Source organism: Tiliqua scincoides, chromosome 12 (genome assembly GCF_035046505.1).
Source record: "Tiliqua scincoides isolate rTilSci1 chromosome 12, rTilSci1.hap2, whole genome shotgun sequence".
NCBI classification, from domain to species: Eukaryota; Metazoa; Chordata; class Lepidosauria; order Squamata; family Scincidae; genus Tiliqua; species Tiliqua scincoides.
In genome coordinates, this window is record NC_089832.1 from 16,868,296 (window position 1) to 16,887,310 (window position 19,015).

Consider the following 19,015-nt stretch of genomic DNA (forward strand, 5'->3'; position numbering starts at 1 on the left):
GGTGGTTCAGACTGCTACTGAAACTGGAGGTAGCAATAGCCATCCCGACTTAACAGCCTTGATAGACCTCTCTTTTTCAGGAATTTGTTCAATAATCCCTTTATAAAGCCATGGTAGTGGCCATCACCACACATTTTGGCAACACATTCCACACACTAATTATGTGCTGTGTGAAATGCCACCTCCTTTTGTCCATTTTAAATCTCGCATAATTCAGTTTCATTGGATGTTCCCCGTTTCAATATTGTGAGAGGGAGGAAAATCTCTCTTCACATCATGCATAATTTTCTAAGCCTCAGTTGGGTCCACCCTTAATCACCTTCTCCCCAAGCTTTTTATGCCAGAGGAGGGCTGGGCAGACTGTGAATAAGAGTGTGGCTTCTTCCCCTCCTCTCATGCAAGACTTTGCTCTCTGTCTGGCAAACTATGGTTAGCACTTACATTTCAACTAAGAACCATGTTTGGAAGTGAGTCTCCCATTTGGAGGGCAAGGATTACTGGTTTGTCGTTTTAGGTGCTATAGCAGTCAGCACTACACAACAGGAGATAGAAGCTGCTCCTATGAGCCCCTAATTCCATTGTTTTTCCTTCTGAACCAAGTCAGAGGAAGAGGCCACATTTGTACAAGAGTTTCACTAGTCTGAAAAAACTTTGTTCTTCAGACAGTGGGTTCTCCTTATCCATGGGTTTGGCACCCACAAATTTGATGCAAAGTTGATGCCCATCCATGCTGGAGGGTCTAATATGACCTCCTGGGTTTAACCAGAAGGTACTTCCAGTCACATTCAGGAGGTCCTTCAAAGGCTTTCTGTGGATTCAATTATCTGCAAAAAAACAGTATCTGAGGAGTGGGGGGGGGGGGCAACAGACCCCATGTATACCAAGGGCCTACTGCACTGTGAATTTTTAAAAGCAGTTTATCATTAACACACAACACTCGTTGGACAATCAAGGGTAGCACATTTTATAGTCTCTCTTTGCACACCAGCTTCCAAAGAACACAATTCTGCTAGATTAGAACAAAGGAAGGCAGAGTGGGAAAAGGAAGCTTGTCAACCAAAAGTCAAGCAACTTTACTGTTCCAAAAAACACTCCGCTGAAACAAAGAGATGGAAAGAGGAAAGGAGACACCCACATGTAAGAGAGACAAGTCCCTGTGTAGTCAGAAGTGAAGTCATACCCCAAAATGCCTAATACAAGCCAATGATTTGCCTAAGGCAGCCCTACAGCAATTTACTTGAGATTGCTATCAGAGCAGTTCTGAGTCTGTTTGAAAGGAAACCAGCTGAAGGTGTGAGGAGAGAGATTAGGGTGCATTTACAATATGGGCTTAATATCACTCAAGCAAGTTTTCATTTGTGTGTTCAAAAAGAGTAGGGGAAAGCTGAAGAAGTTCTAAAAGAGGGAGACTGAGGGGAGAAGAAAAGAGCATCCCATTATAAAGGCAAGGCTTTCCAAATGATTTCCTCTCTCACATTCAGTTTACACTAATCCCAACCCCCCTATACAGAAAGGGTCCAGATTCATAATTTTGTGATTCTTAAATTCATTCATTAAGTCACATAAGCAGAAAGTAATAATTCTGTACAAACTGTACCATGTGGATAATCCGAAACTGCATGGGCACTTCTTCAGAGATTGCATCCCTACTTTGACAATTAGTTCTATCATTGCTTTTGTGTACACCTCAGCACTGCCATCTAAACTCCTTTCTGTAACAGTTTAACAAAGTGTCACCAAATGCACTTGCTGGCTGTGTTGCTTTTTAGTCTGCTGGTATTACTTTTCAGCTGTATTTAATTTTGGCAGTAACATTTATAGAGAGCTGCTGAGGCTTCATGGCTACGAGACTAAGGGCCCAATCCTACCCAACCTTCCAGTGCTGATACAGTTGCAACACAGCCCTGAAGTAAGAGAACAGGTTGAACAACAGAACAATAAGTGACAGAACAGAACCTAGAGGAACATCATGATGTGGTTCCCATAAGGTTGAACAGAACTCACCCTAACACTTCCCTCTAGGTAAGAACAGAACTATAAATAAGTACAGTGGGCCCTTAGTATCAGTGGGGGATCCATTCCCAGACCCCCCCCCCCCGATGCTGATTTCTGCGGATAATCGAATCCACAAGTGTCATGTCTGGGAGTTGTTCTAGGGCCCAGGGAGGCTGTGTGCCTACAGGAGACAAAGCAACTCTTAGGATCAACTGTTCAGTGAAACTGACACTTGCCAATCCCTGGGTGCAAGTCAACCACCAAGGCAAGACTTAAAACCAGACTGAAAACATTTCATCTAAGAGCACTTGAGTTTATCTCCTGTCTCACAAATCAACTATCTTGCTCAGACACAGTAAACTTGGTGCTGATGGATTTATGGAAGATTGGGGGAATTAAATTCTGGTTTTTCCCAGAAAAAGTCTACTTGTTTTAAAGTAGGCAACATCTTGTTGTCAGACTCTGAAAGTTTTACCAGTGTCATTACCAGAGGAGCCAGCTTTTTCCACATGAGCTATAATAAGCCAAGACGGGGCAAGGATCCAGTGAACAAGTGGTTGCATGGACCAGACCAAGAAACTTGTTTGTATCTCCAGGCAACAACAACTGAAACCTATCTAAGCAAAATGTGACTAAACAGAGCATGAGACACCCACAACTCAAGACCCTGTCATGACAACAACATACAAGTCAGTCCAAATGCGAGCAATTTTATCCACAAAGTACTGAGCAAAAATGTCACCACGAGTTGATGAGACATCTGGCAACAAAGAAGCAGGAGGTTGTAAAAGTTTCACTGCCACTTCTTAACCCATTCATCAGCCCAGCTAGACAGCCCTAAGCAGATGCAATGATGCTGAAGTCAACCTCCTTCACTAGCACAGTGTAGTGACAACACACGTTAACCCAGCAATTTTCATGCTTTTTCTAAAATTGTCAAAGCATTCCCTCCTTTTTTTACAATTGACAAGGCACATTGTACTGTCAGCAGGAGGATCCCCTGGTGGCCCTACTAATAAATGACCCTCCCTCCAAACGCCCGTGACATGCCTGTGGACCATTCATGGCACACCAATGTGAGGCAGCACACTGGTTGAAAATCGCTGTGTCCCTCAAACAGGCTCTATGCGGTAGGTCCAATCAGATTCTGCCCAACTTCCTCCCCCACACACTCTTTAGCGTCATTTTAAATACATTAGAGCTGTGTTGAACAATACTTACATCACAAAATAACCTAAGGAACCTCCAGTTTATTCCCATAAAGCAGAACAGAAGCCACTCAAAAGAAAATATCAATTTTAAAAGGAAATTCTAACCATAATACGCACAAGCACTGGAAAACCTGCCACTGGAGAACACTCAGGGGTGGTGGGCACTCTAGACCACCACTCTATCTTCTACAGCTCTGCCCATGACTTTCTTTCCTCCTGTACCTGCCTTGTATTTCCAAAAAGCACAGTGCGTAGGACACAGAAGTAGCAGCCCTCCCCCAAATCCTTGTCCATGAGGATTGTCCAAGAGCCAATCCTTGTCCATGAAGGTGAAGGGGGAAGTGCACAGCAGCTCTGAGGTGAGGGCTGGAAGGAGAAAGGGAAACCAAAGGATCAAGGGAGAGAGGAATGCGACAAAGGAAGGGGAGTGAGAGGTTAGAGAAGAAAAGGAAAAACTGGGGGTGGCAGAGAAGAAAGGGAAGATGGGGAAGAAAGGTGGGAAGGCCAGGAAGGGAGCTGTTACAGAAGAAAAAGCTGGGTGAAGGGAATAGAGGAAGGATGGACAGACGGATGGGGGAAAGTTAAAAGTGGAAATAGAGAGGGGATGGGGAAGGAAGGGAAAAAATCCAGAGAAAATAAAGGAAAGAGAAAGCTGTTTGGGGGGGAGGAAGACGAGAGGGAAAGGTCATAGAAAACAAACATGCCGGCTCCAGGAAAATAATGTACTCAAAGTACTATAGACAGAATTAAATGAAATCCAAGGAGGTTGCCTACCACCGATTCAGACCACTGGTCCATCTAGCCCACTACTGTCTATAACAGCTGGCAGCATTTCTCCAGCGTGGCAGACAGATGTGGACAGTATTCAGCCCAGAATTCTTTGCTGCAGGTTCCCAGTTCTGTAGTGCAGCGAGAGCTCTGTAGACTGTGATTATGCAAATATCATATGAGTCTGTTAGCTAGCGCTTGACATCTGTGGCACACTGGAGATGGCGAGTGACATTTCCCGTTGCACGTCTAAATCATTTCATGAACTCTTAAAATGAATTTCTTTTAAAAGTTATTTAGAGACTAAAGTGTTGGTGCGCTGCCAGTGTCCATCACCAAGTCTAGCAATTTTGCCGAGTGCCCACCAAGCACCATGACGACACGTATCCTTGGACACTCCATGCAATCACTAAAAACTGGAGAGACGTCCATAGGTAGTTTCTTCTTTGATTACCGACAAACTAACCTGTGAATGAGTTTAACTTCTGTCACATTAATGAAACAGAGAGTTAGAACGAAGCATTCTTTCATTGGTGCATCTGACAGAGCGAGCTCTGGACCACAAAAACATATGCCATACTGCTATGTGTTAGTCTTTAAGGTGCCACAAATGTTTCCGGCGAGAGACGAACATAATATAAATTAAAATATTCTATGCAAGTTTCCACATTGAGACTTTAGAGAATAGCAGATGAGAACAGATTCTCTTTTGCTATATGGGTGTATGTGCCCACAAGAGTTTATACAAGCTGGAAGAGAACCTAGGAAATGACACACACCCCGCACCCACACAAAACCATCGGGAAGAAAGTCATACATTAAATCAAAACAACAAAAGTGGAGGGGGGAGTAAATCCACAAGATTAAGTTTTATAGTGAAGCAGAGCCTTGTATGTAAATATCTGTTCATTCTTATTCCTTCATGTTTAATCCACAATGGATGAATAGAAGTGTGGCCTCCATAAGCAACAGAAAACTTTATCAAGAGAATTAAACACGCACCAGGCTACACAGATGTAGCTTCCGAGATAACTGGGTGAGGTTTTAAGAAAATCAAGAATAAACATGGGTGCCTACTAAGGCTAAAAGGCACAGAGAGACCTTTGAAGATTCTACACCAGCTGCAGTTCCATAGGGTGAAAGAGGATACTTGGCAATGAACTAAGGGGTAGTGGCTGGGAACTCACCCATTATACTGCCTGTAGTGCAAGGATGGAAGCAGCTTCTATGCACATGCAACACGGAGAATATTTCCTTTGGCAGCTGCTACACACGCTCAAGAGGTGCTACTCTGGACCTTTTCCCAAAGAGGTAGTATAATACAACATTCAAGATACTAATCACTGCTATCAATACAAAAACAGCAGCATACAGGGAAGTAGTAAGGGACAACAGCTGCAAGTCCTTATTACTCATAAAGAGATTTTTTAAAGGATAGGGAGAAACGAAAAGGAGGTGAACGCAGGTAGTGCCACATAAGGACATGCTGGTCAATGACTGACCGCACATATGATGATGGAGTAGAGGTTCCTAAACTGTGAGTTGTGACAATTTTTGGTGGGTTATAGCAGGTTGTGGCACTGCAAGGCATTCTGGGGTACTACCTGGCTATTGCAGCCACTAAAGGTCACACATTGATTAAACAGCTTAACATATTTCAAAGAATGAATCCCCATTGTTAAGTGACACATACTTGTGCTTTGCCAATTTAACCACACTGAGCAAAGATTATCAAAACCATACAAAAAGGATGGGATATTTGGGTAAAGATGTATTATTGATTATATGGTGCATAGTTGAGGTTATACGGCATCACTGCTTGATAAAGGTAAATGGCATACAGAAGATATATAAGAGAGCACTGTAAGTACATTAAATATTATGATGAGGTGCTACCAAAGCAGGGACAACTATGGAAGCTATGCACTCTATTGCAGAGGATTATTTGGTGACACAAAGGATTAAAATCAGGTATGTTGGGGGAGCAGAATTCACAAAGCTGCTGTGGAAGTGTTACAGCAGCGATATTCAACCACCTATTGTGGTACATTGGTGTGCCACAAAAGATCCACAGGTGTGGTGTAGGAGTTTGAAGGACAGCACTGAAAATCACTAAAAAACTCTTCTGGGTTCCGTGGCTCTGTTTTTAGGGTAACTGTCTGTAGTAATGTATTATCTGTCCATCTACCAGCAGAGGAAGAGGGACAGACAGTTCGTTACTACAGACAAATGCCCTAAAAACAGAGCCGTAGAACCTGGAAGAGTCTCCCACCCAGAAGCTGGAAATGACGTCACAAGAGGCGATGACCATAGAGGTCAGTATGCCATGAGAAAAATGTTGAAAATTACTGGCTTAGACAGTAAAGACAAGATACCAAGGCCCAGCAGTGAAACAGTGCAGGATAACCGCTAGTTAGGGGAAAAGAAACAGGGTGTGTTCATTAGGAGATTATACTACCCTAGCAGATCAGAGGATTCCTTCTGTGAGCACTAGGTGAGAGAAAAAATACATTTCTGCCTGTAATGAAACAAGGTTCCACAGAGGCTGGCATATGGTAGCATGAAGGGCAAAACTGTGGGCCGCAATGACCCACATGCCTCAATGAACAGTCCACATGGTCTAACTTCTTAGATGAACATTTACAAATGACTGAAGTGCTAAGTGCAGACACAGCACCCTAACTGGGCTGGGCACAAATATTTTCTTCTTTTCCAAGGCACTAGAAAAGGAGGGCGCCAGGCGTGTGGGGCAAGCGGTTGGCAGGCGGGCCAGTTAACCTGCCACTGTACAGAATACAGTTCCAAATTCTTCACTGTAACAAGAATGAGGCTTTTCCTTTGGTTAAGAGAATGATTCCCCCTACGTTGCATAATTATGCAAGTCTGACCCTTTTGCACAGTTTATTTTGGTCTCGTTTGCCCTGAAGCACTGCAGCCCTGCTCCTATCTCAGAACTAGTGGGAATCTCATGCAGCCACTTCTGAGATTCAAATCTGCACTGCCCAAACTGCTGCCATTAAGAGCTAGATAGATTTTTCTTTTAAAAAATAATAAAATGAAAAGTTGAGATTCTTAGGAAAGCAAAAGGAGGAGGTCACTAAATGCTGGGGGAAAAATCCTGGCAAAACTTGGGGCAAGTTGGTAAAAGTTTAAGCTTGCAGATGCTCAATGAGTAGACCATTACTATATTCCTGCAACTGTTCAAAGGGAAAGGAGGGCACAGTTGTACCCAGCGTCCCATATAGCAAAGCCAAGAAATTGCCAGTTCTCTCCACCTTTAGGGATGCCAATGGGGATGCTTTAGTGGTGCTGTTTCTACAGACTTGGAACAAACTGGCAGTGAAGCAAGGATAGTCAGAAATCACATCTCCATTAGTGGTAACAGACAAGTCAATGAACTGGAAGCTGTACAGAAATTGTGAATGACTGAGCCACAGTGTGTTTCCATATTCAAAGAGCACATGAACGCAACACAACATTGTTTTTGGGGGTGACACATGGCTGGCCTGGCCATAAAGCAACCTGATGCAGCTTGTGCGAGGGGAGTAAGGGGTGGAGGAGTGGGATGTCCTTCACCTAGAATTTCCTGCCACCTTCCTCCAGCTTGCCATGGACAAAAGTCACAAGGATCCACTCTCTGCTTAAGAAAAGTGAATAAAAATCCAGTTCCCCTACCTACACACAATTTTCATGTGGAGTTTAAAGGGAACCTGTCCCTTTAAAAAGCCACACAAGGAAGAAGCATTTCCTCTCTCCCCTCACTCTATGCTTGTGTGGCATTTAAAGTTTAAAGGGACACATCCTTTTAAACCACATGCAAGGACAGAGCATAGAAGGGAGGAAAGGAGCTGGGGGGCAGCAAATGTGTGTCTGTGTCTTTCCAATGAAGGTGGTAGCAGCAAATCTGGTTAGGCTGGTCCTGGGAGGCACCACAGTCAGGAACGTCCTACTGAAGTGAATACTAACAGTTATACACAGCAACTTATCTATTTATTTATTATATTTCTAATCCGCTTTTCTCCCCAAAGGGCACCCAAGGTGGCTATCAACAAATAGATAAAACACAAAAACTAAAATACACATAAAACTATAAAAAAAAAATAAAGGCAATATAAAAACAAAGCAATATAAAACCAGCAGTAAGAAACAATTAAACATTAAAAATTTTAATTGACTTGTCAGTGTGCAGCGAGATGAAAACAGCTGCAATATGGGTTTCTGCTGGCTCCCAGAGGTTTCTGCTGGCTACCAGAGGGGGCAAGGACATGGCCTGAAAGGGCCATTGGTGAAATCTGAAAACCCCTGTGATCTGCCAAGGGAGTTGAGGAGGTGTCCCCTTAGGGCTGCTGAGGTGGAATCTCTGGAGAGCCTAGTTGATATATTTCAGCTAAGAAAAGGCTACAGGGAAGGAAAGGGGAGATGCTAGGCACTTGAGGATGCTAGGAAAAAAACAGTTAATTGCTGTAAGTGTGTTTTTTCAGTGATAACAAAATAAAAACACATAACACCGCTTCCTACACCTCTCATTTTTGTCAATAAACAAAACTCCAAAATCTGCAAAAAAATAAAACACCTTTGAGAAGCTTCTGGTCAGAAAGGTTAACTTCCAAGGTTGGGGGGGGGGAGACTCTAATGGGGCAAGAAATTTATTAGGGGAGTGAATTATGAACAGAAAGCAAAAGAGGGTTACAGTTTGGGTACCTGTTACAGCTTACTTCCTTGTAGACCTTTCTTTAAACAGGAAGAGGCTGGCTGACAAGGTTCTTTGCATCATATTGTTTAAAGTGAACTTTGCAGGTATTTATTGAGTTTGAGGCACTTTCAGCCCCATCCCGTGAGCCATGTTACTATGAAGTCCCCACTTGTGCTCAAAGCGGCTTACTTCTAGATAAAGTGTGCTTGCAGGACATTACTGCTTCAATAAATTATGGTTAGGCATGGTGGTGGATCCACAGACACCAGGGAAAAGGAGCAGAGCGGTGGGGGGGAGACGAGAAAAATGACTGTGTGCCTAAGAGATTCCAGCTTCAGTAATATTAGATGCATGGGGGTGGGATGTCAGACAGAGGAGTGGGGCTGAACCGGGGAAGGGGGGGTGAGAAATGAATGTGTGCACAGGGGGATTCCAGGTCAAAGAGTATTATTAGACATGGGGGGAGGTTTAATAGATAGATGAGGCTCTCACTGACACTCCAAGTACTTAGAGGGGGGAGAAATTGTATATAGGTGATGCTGGAATAAGTATTATTAGAGATGGGGGGTTAACAGATGAGGATATAACAGACACTCCCAAGTGGTGGGGATTGGGGGAAGAAATTGTATACCTAGGCAATTGCTGCAGAAGTATTATTAGACATGGGGGGGTAGGTAGATGAGGATATCACAGACACTCCAAGTGCTGGGGGGAAATTGTATATAGTAATTGTTGTATAAAGGTGAGTGCTGTTGGAATAAGTGTTATGAGACATGGGGGGGTTAATAGATGAGGCTATCACAGACACTCAGTGCTGAGGAGGGATTGGATATAGGTGATTGCTGTTGGAGTGTTATGAGACATGGGGGGGTCTGTTCAGAGTGGGGGTGCAGACACTCACAGAAGCTCCATAATGCATGTGGGGGGGGGTTCCAGCTTGGAGGGGAGTGCAGGGCCTACACAGATACTCCAAGTACTGAGGGAGGGATTGTATACAGATGATTGCCTTTGGAACAAGTCCTATGGGGGGGGTCAGTACAGAGTGGGGGGGCAGACACTCACTGGGTCACATAATGCATACGGGGGGGGGAAGGCTTCCTGCTCAGAGGGGGCTGCAGGGCCTACACCAAGTGCTGGGGGGCTGCATATAGGCGACTGCTGTTGGAACAAGTCCTATGGGGGAGTCAATTCAGAGTGGGGGGGCAGACACTCTCTGGGGCCACATAATGCATGCGGGGGGGGAGGTTTCCTGCTTGGAGGGGGGTGCAGGGCCTACACAGACACTCCAAGTGCTGGGGGGGGCTGCATATAGGTGGCTGCTGTGGGAACAAGTCCTATGGGGGGTTGGTACAGAGTGGGGGCACTCATTGGGGCCACAGAATGCATGTTGGGGGGAAGGTTTCCTGCTGGGAGGGGGCTGCAGGGCCTACACTAGGTGCTGGGGGGCTGCACACAGGCGGCTGCTGCGGGAACAAACCCAAGGGGGGTTGGGGCGGAGTGGGGGCCCCGGGCAGAGGTCCCAGCCCCCCCGCCCCATACTCACTAGGGGTCGTTGGTGAAGCGGGGGCTGCGCGGGGGCTGGTAGCCGTAGAGGTGGCAGTAGAGCACGTCGAAGCAGAAGCAGCACATCTCGGCCGACACCACCATCTTCCTGCAGCCGCCGGGCCCGGCCCCGGGCGAGGCCAGCAGCGCGGCGGAGGCCGAGGCCGCGGCCGGGGCGGAGAGGCCGGCGGGCGGCAGCAGCGGCGGCGGCTGCGCCGGGGAGGAGAGCGCGCCCGCCGCCAGCCCCCCGAGGCCGTTCAGGCGCGCGGCCGCCGGCGGGGGCAGGGCCCCCGGCTCCGCGCCGCCGCCGCCGCAGCGGGAGCCCGCGCCGCCCCCGCCGCCGCCCGAGCCCGACGGGGGCGAGCTGGAGAGCTTCTGCTTCTTCACCCCGCAGCAACCCGCCGCCATCTTGGAGCCGCCGCCGCCGTCTCCCCCCACGCAGCGCTTCCGACCCATGGCGGGGGGGCCGCGCGGCCGGCGGGGGGACGTCGCCACGCCCCCGGCCACGCCTCCCGCCGGGCTCGCTCCGCCTGCAGGGGGAGTGGGGAGGGGGAGCAGGGGAGGGGCAGGGTGGCAGCCGTGGGGAGGGGGAGGAGCAGCAGCCACGGCCGTTGGGCGGGAGGGGGGAGGGGAGGAGCAGCGGCAACGGCCAAGGGAGGGGGGAGGGAGGCAGCCGCGGGGCGGGGCGGAGCGGGGAGGAGGGCGCGTGAAGGGTTAATAGGAGGGAGGGGGAGGGGAGGGAGAAAATGGCGGGCAAAGAACATGACGAGGGCGGGAAGCGTGAGGGGAACAGCAGTGAAATGATAGGACGTGAGGAAAACCAGGGGGGGAGTTGGGGGTTAGAAATAAAGACGCGTGGAAATAAGTGGAAGTGATAGAAAATAGTCCACGTTTTTAAATTATTTTATTATTTTTAAATCATTTTTGTTTTATTATTTTAGTTTAAATTATTTTAAATGAAATAAAATGTTTAAAATGATTTGATTTTATTTTTTAAATCATTTTTGTTTTTATTGTTTTAGTTTAAATTATTTTAAATGAAATAAAATGTTTAAAATGATTTTGTTTTATTTTTTAAATCATTTTTGTTTTTATTGTTTTAGTTTAAATTATTTTAAATGAAATAAAATGTTTAAAATGATTTTATTTTATTTTTTAAAATTATTTTTTGTTTTATTATTTTAATTTTGAAATGGTTTTTAATTGTTTAACATAAAACAAAATGTTAAATAAAATTATTTTGTTATTTTTAAAGTTATTTTTAAATTAAAAGAATAAAACGAAAGTAATTTTATTAAAAAGAAGAGGATGTGGGGAGAAATGAGGAGAATTTGGGGTCAAATATTGTTATTGCACATTTTTGTTATTATAATAATTTTATAATAATTGATATAATAAATAATACGTAACAATATTAATAGGATGTGAGGAAAAACAGGAGGGGAGTTGGGGGTTAATAAAAATATAAAACAGATAATAATTTTAAAATAATAAAATAGACGGGTCAGGGGAATTTGGGGTTGAGTGTCATTAATTGTAATTAATAGGGCATCATTTAATTTAATTAATAGCACGTCAATTAATTAACATCATTAATTGCAATTAATAGGACGTGAGGAAACATGTGAGGGGAATTGGGGGTTAATAGTAATAGGTAATGAAAAATAATAGGATGGGGGGAAAGATGAGGGGAATTGGGGGTTAAATGTCATTAATTGTAATTAGTAATAGAAGATGAGAGGAAAAAAGGTGAGGGGAATTTCAGTAATAATAATGAGATTTATTACCCAATAATAATAATAATAGATCATAATAACAATAGGATGTGAGGAAAAAGGATGAGGAGGGTTCACCATTATTAATTACAATAAATGGTAATAGGTTGCGAGGAAAATCATGAATTGCGGGAATTGGGGGTTAACAACAACAATAATAATAGATAATAATAATATTTTTAATATTTTAACAATAATTTTAATAATAAAAATAATTTTTAATAATAACATATTTTTAATAATAAAAGTAATAGGATGTGAGGGAAAAGGATGAGGAGGGGGGGTTAACCGTTATCAGTTACAATAAACAGTATTAGCAGGAGGGGCAGTGGATGGGGGGGATTGAGGGTCAGTAATAAGGATGAGGGGAAAGGATGAGGAGAGGGAATGTGGAGAGGGTGAAGGGTTAATAATCAACAATAAATAGCAATGGGATGAGAGGAAGAAAGAGGAGGGCGATTGAGGGTTAATAGTAATAATTGATAATAAATAGGAGGAGAGAGAAAAGATGAGGGGGGTTAATAGTAATTGATAATAGGATGAGAGGGGGAAAGATGAGGTGGGAGGTTAAGGGTTAACAGTAATAATAGATAAATCATAATAGGATGAGGGGGTACAATCGAGGGGGTGAAGTTTTTAGAATAATAGGAAGGGGAATGATGAGGAAGGTTTTATGGGTTATTAATGATAGCAATAATAGAGTGACGGGGAAAGATGAGAGGGGGTTAAGTATTAATAATAATAGGATGAGAGGAAAAAGAGAAAAGGGGTTAAAGGTAAATAATAATAAATGAGAGGGGATGTGGTGAGAGGATTAAGGGGTAATAATCATAAATAATATAAATAATAGGATGAGGTGGAAGCAATGGGTACAGGAGGTTAAGGGTTAATAATAGTAGGAATTGGGAAAGGGAATTGGGAAAAGAGGATAAGAGTTATTTAGGGGGGAAGAGAAGCAAATGAAAGGGGGAATGTGGGGGTGGGAGAATAATAGTTAATAGCAATTAATAATAAAATGCGGGGGGGAAGAGCATGTGGGAAGGGAGGAATATGGTGGCAGGATGGGGGGAAGAGACAAGAAATCAGCAGGAAAAAAGAGAGAGAAGAAAAAAAAGAACAGCATTAATTGCCCTGCGGGTTACTGAAGGCTCTGGGATCTGCCCGCCCAGAGGGAGGAGAGCCCCCCTTTTGCAGGCCTTTCCTGCACATGGCCTCCCCATTCCTCCTGCAGCCAGGCATGTGCTTGCAATGTGCTTTGGGCCTCTTCAGTCTGGAAAGGAGACGCCTGAGGGGGGGCATGATTGAGACATGCACAATTATGCAGGGGATGGACAGAGTGGATAGGGAGATGCTCTTTCCACTCTCACATAACACCAGAACCAGGGGACATCCACTCAAATTGAATGTTGGGAGGGTTAGGACAGACAAAAGAAAATATTTCTTTGCTCAGGGATGCCCAGGTGGACAAGGTGGGAGTGCAGCCCCTTGGCCTCCCTCCTCTGCCGCCCTCCCCCTCACCACCTTCTTGGAGAGAACTGAACATGCCCTACTGAATAATTCACATGACCTGAGTTGGCTTAGTAGGACAGGGGTGGGGTGGGAGGGAAATAAATAAATAAATAAGCCTGGATCTGAGTCAGCAAGCCAGAGAGCCTGGGAGGCTCCTGCCCGGGGAAAAAAAGCACTCAACACCCATGCAGCAGCAGCAGCAGTCTGTGGGTTGTCTAATCATGATCACGGTGATCTGTTCAGGCAAAGACTTGGGCTGATGCTTGGCATCTGATGAATACACTGGGAGGCCAAGTATATTCTAAGGGACCGAGTGGGTTCCAAGTGGGTACGAATGGGGGTCTTGCACCCTCCAATTAGGTCTCCCTGAGGCCCTATCCTACCCAGTCTTAAGCACGTGTCTCATTGATTTTTCAGCGACTCTGCTCCTGGGTAAGCATGGAGTCGGGGAGAAGGCGACATGGTGGAACCCTCCCACTGGAACCTTTGTGGCTTGCCAGTTCAGAACAGGTTGGGCGACGCAAGCGGAGGCATGAGCTGCATGTGGACGTCAGCACTTTTTAACCAGGTGGTGCAAGATTTTCTTCTTTCCAGCACCCTTTAATTTAACAGCCGCCAACAACCACTAACAGCTAATTACATATTCTAGCAAGTCACCTGAAAGATGAACACGTTCATGTTATCATAAGCTTTTAGGAACCATAGCTCTCAGTGCAGGTGGTGAAAACTGCAATAAGCATGTATATGTTTTCGTGGCTGGTGTGTTTGTGTGTCTGTGTTTGTATATGTAAGTAATACACTGTATTTATTAAGCTCATAACGTTATCATACCTTTTGCAACTGACTGCTGATTTCTGGAAACATTTGTTCTCTCTCTCTCTGTACCCATATTTATATATGCCTGCTAACCATGCATCTGGTGACGTGGACTTATGCAGAAAGTTAATGCTGAAATAAACTGGTTAGTCTTTCAGGTGCCAAGAGACTCCTGTTACTCAATCAGGGCTCAATCCTATCCAACTTTCCAGCACTGATACAGCTGTGCTAACAGGGTATATGCTGCATTCTGTGTTGGGGAGGCAGTTCCTTTTAAAGCCATCTAAGCTCATGGCCATCACTGCATCTTGGGGCAACAAATTTTCAAAAAAACTACAAACATAAGAACAACAGAAAGGCCCTGCTGGACCAGGACCAGGGCCCATCTAGTCCAACTTCCTGTATCTCACAGCGGCCCACCAGATGCCTCATGGAGCACACACAAGACCACAAGATACTTGCATTTCGCTGCCCCCTCCCTGCACAAAATATATGAAGAAGTTCCTTTCTTGCCCATTCTGATTTCATCATGAATCAATTTCATTGAGTGAGCTCTGGTATTAGGAGAAAAACATTATTGATGATCTCCACAGTATGTATGATCTGCACAAAGTTTATATCTGTATTCTGGGCACAGGGGTACCTGTTGGGCAAGTTCCAGTCATCCGTTGACTGGGGCAGTGGGTTAGTACCTGACCAGATTACCAACTCTTCCCAAACTCAACACTCCACTTGTCCTGGCACAGATGAATGGTAGCCACTCACTTATACAGGAGACGGCGAGTTATTTAACTCAGGAACAGCAGAGTCATGAAACAATTTTAAGTTTTCCACCCGTGCCCCAGGCTGCAGCTTTTTAACCCTTGGAACAAGGCATAGGTAGACTTCAGGCTCATGGAATCTACTTTGCTTTCTACCTGAAGTCTAAGGTCCAGATGCAAAAATGATGGCTTGGGAGTGAAACCAATGACTTACCAACCTCCGTGTGTGTCACTTAATGATGGGGATATTGGCAACCCTGGCCCTGATACATATTTTTCTGGAATGCTTCTTAATCGCATACCAGAGAATGTGGCTTTCAGGGTAGGTTGGGGCTTGAATTCCCTTTAGATAACATGTTGTGAGTAAAGGCAGTAATGTTTTTGGGCTAACTACAAGAACTTCTCTAGAGCAGAGAGACAAATATTTTGTTAGTACTTTAATTTGGAAAAATATGGAATATTTTATGACACTCCGTCTCACAGCAATGGTCTCAGTACTGACTGTTCCTCCCTAGAATACCATTCTTGGTAAAAATGTTGACTTTGAGGTCTGAGATGGGCACACTGATTGGTTAATCATGTTCTATTTATTTGTTAAACCAGAGTGTCCCACTTTTGTCTTGAAGAATTCCAAAGTGTTAATATCTGTCCATTTAACAAAATGTGAATTGTTTCTTGCTGAAAACAGCCTTGGGGGAGTGAAACCTGGCAGCTGTTTAAAGAGAAAATTATTGAAAAGAGGGAGGAGAGCAAAGACATCCTTGAGCTGAAACGGCAGGAGAAAAGAAAAGCAAGTCAAAATGTAATTATTTGGATTAGGCTGTTGCCTGAAAGAGTCTCTGAGGAACTGTGATGGCCTCAATGAGCCACAGAACGACACTTTCAGCAGTTTATATTTCAAGGCACACGTTTACTATGATGACAACATCCTAATCTGAGTCTGAGAGTTGAAGGAAAGAGCCTCACCCACTAAATATCAACAACAACAACAACAACAACAACAGTATTTATATACCGCTTTTCAACAAAAAGTTCACAAAGCGGTTTACAGAGAAAATCAAATATCTAATGGCTCCCTGTCCCAAAAAGGCTCACAATCTAAAAAGATGCAACACCAGCAGACAGCCACTAGAAAAGACACTGCTGGGGTGAGGTGGGCCAGTTACTCTCCCCCTGCTAAATAAAAGAGGAGCACCTACTTGAAAAAGTGCCTCTTAACCAGTTAGCAGGGGTCCTTTCCAGCCCATTTTTGATGGGGTTTCCTTCCTTCCTTCCTTCCTTCCTTCATTGTATTGTATTGTATTGTATTGGCAACCTTCAGTCTCGAAAGACTATGGTATCGCGCTCTGAAAGGTGGTTCTGGCACAGCGTCTAGTGTGGCTGAAAAGGCCAATCCGGGAGTGACAATCCCTTCCACACCGGGAGCAAGTGCAGTCTGTCCCTGGTCTGTCTCCCTGGCTATGGGCCTTCCTTCTTTGCCTCTTTGTCTCAGACTGCTGGCAAAGTCTCTTCAAACTGGGAAAAGCCATGCTGCACAGCCTGCCTCCAAGCGGGCCGCTCAGAGGCCAGGGTTTCCCACTTGTTGAGGTCCATCCCTAAGGCCTTCAGATCCCTCTTGCAGATGTCCTTGTAGCGCAGCTGTGGTCTACCTGTAGGGTGCTTTCCTTGCACGAGTTCTCCATAGAGGAGATCCTTTGGGATCCGGCCATCATCCATTCTCACGACATGACCGAGCCAACGCAGGTGTCTCTGTTTCAGCAGTGCATACATGCTAGGGATTCCTTACATACTTACTTTTGGGCTCATTAAGAAACTGAGGTTGCAGGTAGTGGAGTATCGGGCACCATGCATCTGGAATTAGTTGGAAAATGACCCTTTACAAAACAGACTCTCAAGTGTTACTTCTAGGCCTGGGGTGCAAATACCACTGGTGATACTTCACCGTTTGGTGGCTGGTGTTTGGTCAGGTACAGCAGTGATTTTCAGTGTTTTTCTTCCCAAGGCACGCTGACCTCTATGGTCTTTTCCCTGGTCTTTGCCTCTTGTGATGTCACTTCTGGCTTCCAGGAGATTTGTTCGGGTTCTGAGATTCTGCCTTTAGGTCAACTGTAGTAACAAATTGTCAGTTCCTCTTCCTCTAACAGCATAGCCAGCAGAGGAAGAGGGACAGACAATTCGTTACTACAGATAGTTATCCTAAAGACAGATTCACAGAACTTGGAAGATTTTTTCAGCGACTTTCAATTGCTATGCTCCAAACTCCTGTGGCACACTTGCAGACCATTTGTCGCACACCATTTGAAAATCACTGGAGTACAAGTAAACAATATGCCATCACTGCCGCAAAGGCTTTGTGGCACTGATCTTTCTGGTTGGATACCACTAGGTGGCTGATGGAGTTATCACTGCAAGGTGCAGTGGTATGGCCACCTGAAACCCCCCCCCCAACAAATTCCATGCAAATTAGGCAGGGAATGAAAGAGGGTACAGTGTGGAGGAGAGATTAGGAGACAGCAGCCACTAGAGAAGCCTACCTCCCCTAACACTGCAAGAAGAAGTGTGTGCCAAGATGCCATTTCTGATGCCCAAACACCTGTCCCTGAAAAGAAGTGGTACTTGCAAAGTTGTACTCACAGACGGAGAAGGGGGGAAGCTTGAAAACTGTGTTCTAAATGTAGGTGGCACAATCCAGCCAGAACTGAGCGCTTTTGTTCCTGTTGATTTCAACGGGACATCAACACAAATCAATGATGAAATGCTTAAACTTTGGCTAGAGCTGGGCCCTTAGCTTTTATACAATTAGACTGATTATTTTAGCTGCTATCCTCCTCCTTCTCAATGTATCTAACAGGGATTTGTAGGATAAAAAAAAATAATAAAAACATGATGTCCAATTAACTCATGTGCTTCATCTTACTCCAGAAAGAAAAAGTCCCTGTCTCACTCCTTTTCACTCAATTCACTTGTTTTTAAAGTATGCGGTGCCAGCTGACAGCAGAGCCAGCACAGCTCTGAATTGGTGGGAGCTCTGGAGCAAAGGCCTGAATCCACAATGTGCCCACTGCCCACCCTCTGATGGAGCACTGGACTCTACCACTGCCACCGGAACCCACCTGGCCAATGTCACCACTGAAAGTGACCTGATGGAATAATCAAATGCAAGCTTGGAATTGTGCCCTCCCCCATTGCAGTGGCTACAGAACTACCCTGGGCGGAGGAGAAAAGGAGCCAGCCAAGCACATCTCATACCCACCAACCCTCTGTTGTGATTTCCCATTGTTTAATTTAATGGAAGTTGTTCTGGCATTCTTGTTGGCTGCAAGGGACGGAGTACAAATGCTTCAAATAAATGCAAATAGAAAATGTGAATGCTCTGGAGTCCCAGTGGTTTTCCTGGAAAAATTAGGCAAGTGCTGAAAGGGCTTCGTAAGCACAGTACCTCTTGCCCAGAAGGCAAAGAGAAACCAAGGCGGTAGCAAACAGATGGCAGCCACGTAAGCCTGACTGCTCACTCAGTAACCTTTCCCCAAAACAGGTTAAAACAAAGCGAGTTACAACAGCTTCTGTGTGGAGCCAGACCGGGTTCACCTTGGGGCTTGAGAAACAGCCCTGTGGGATAGCAATGGCAGCTGAGAAGGGTTTGTGTTCCCCTGTCACAGCACACTAAACGAAGATCCAGGCTGTAAGCAGCTGGTTTCATTCCACGCTGCGCACCTCCTACACCTCAGGTGTCTTCCTGCTTCATCTGCCCTAGTTCTTCTGAAAACTAGATAGACCTGTGTGGCTGAGGAAGTGGGCGAGAGAATGACTTGAAGTAACTGTGCCTATGGCCAGTGTCAAGTGGAGGAGGTCATCAGCAGAGTAACCATTGAGGTTGGTGGGTACATTTCCCCAAAGAGTCTCATGGCCTAATCCTGTTGTCCTGCTGTGCTCGTGGAGCATGTG

The 19,015-nt window shown here is 45.1% G+C and overlaps 1 protein-coding gene across 1 annotated transcript in view; it reads right to left on the reverse strand.

The window, feature by feature from the left end:
* AMMECR1 (AMMECR nuclear protein 1) overlaps positions 1 to 19,015 on the reverse strand; it is a 108,732-nt gene that overhangs the window by 76,627 nt on the left and 13,090 nt on the right. Inside the window, exons 2-3 of the mRNA XM_066640106.1 lie at positions 18,180 to 18,199; positions 10,211 to 10,733 (exon numbers count right to left, since the gene is read on the reverse strand). Of these exons, the coding sequence (XP_066496203.1) occupies positions 10,211 to 10,733; positions 18,180 to 18,199 (543 nt within the window). The remainder of the gene's footprint in view (positions 1 to 10,210; positions 10,734 to 18,179; positions 18,200 to 19,015) is intronic.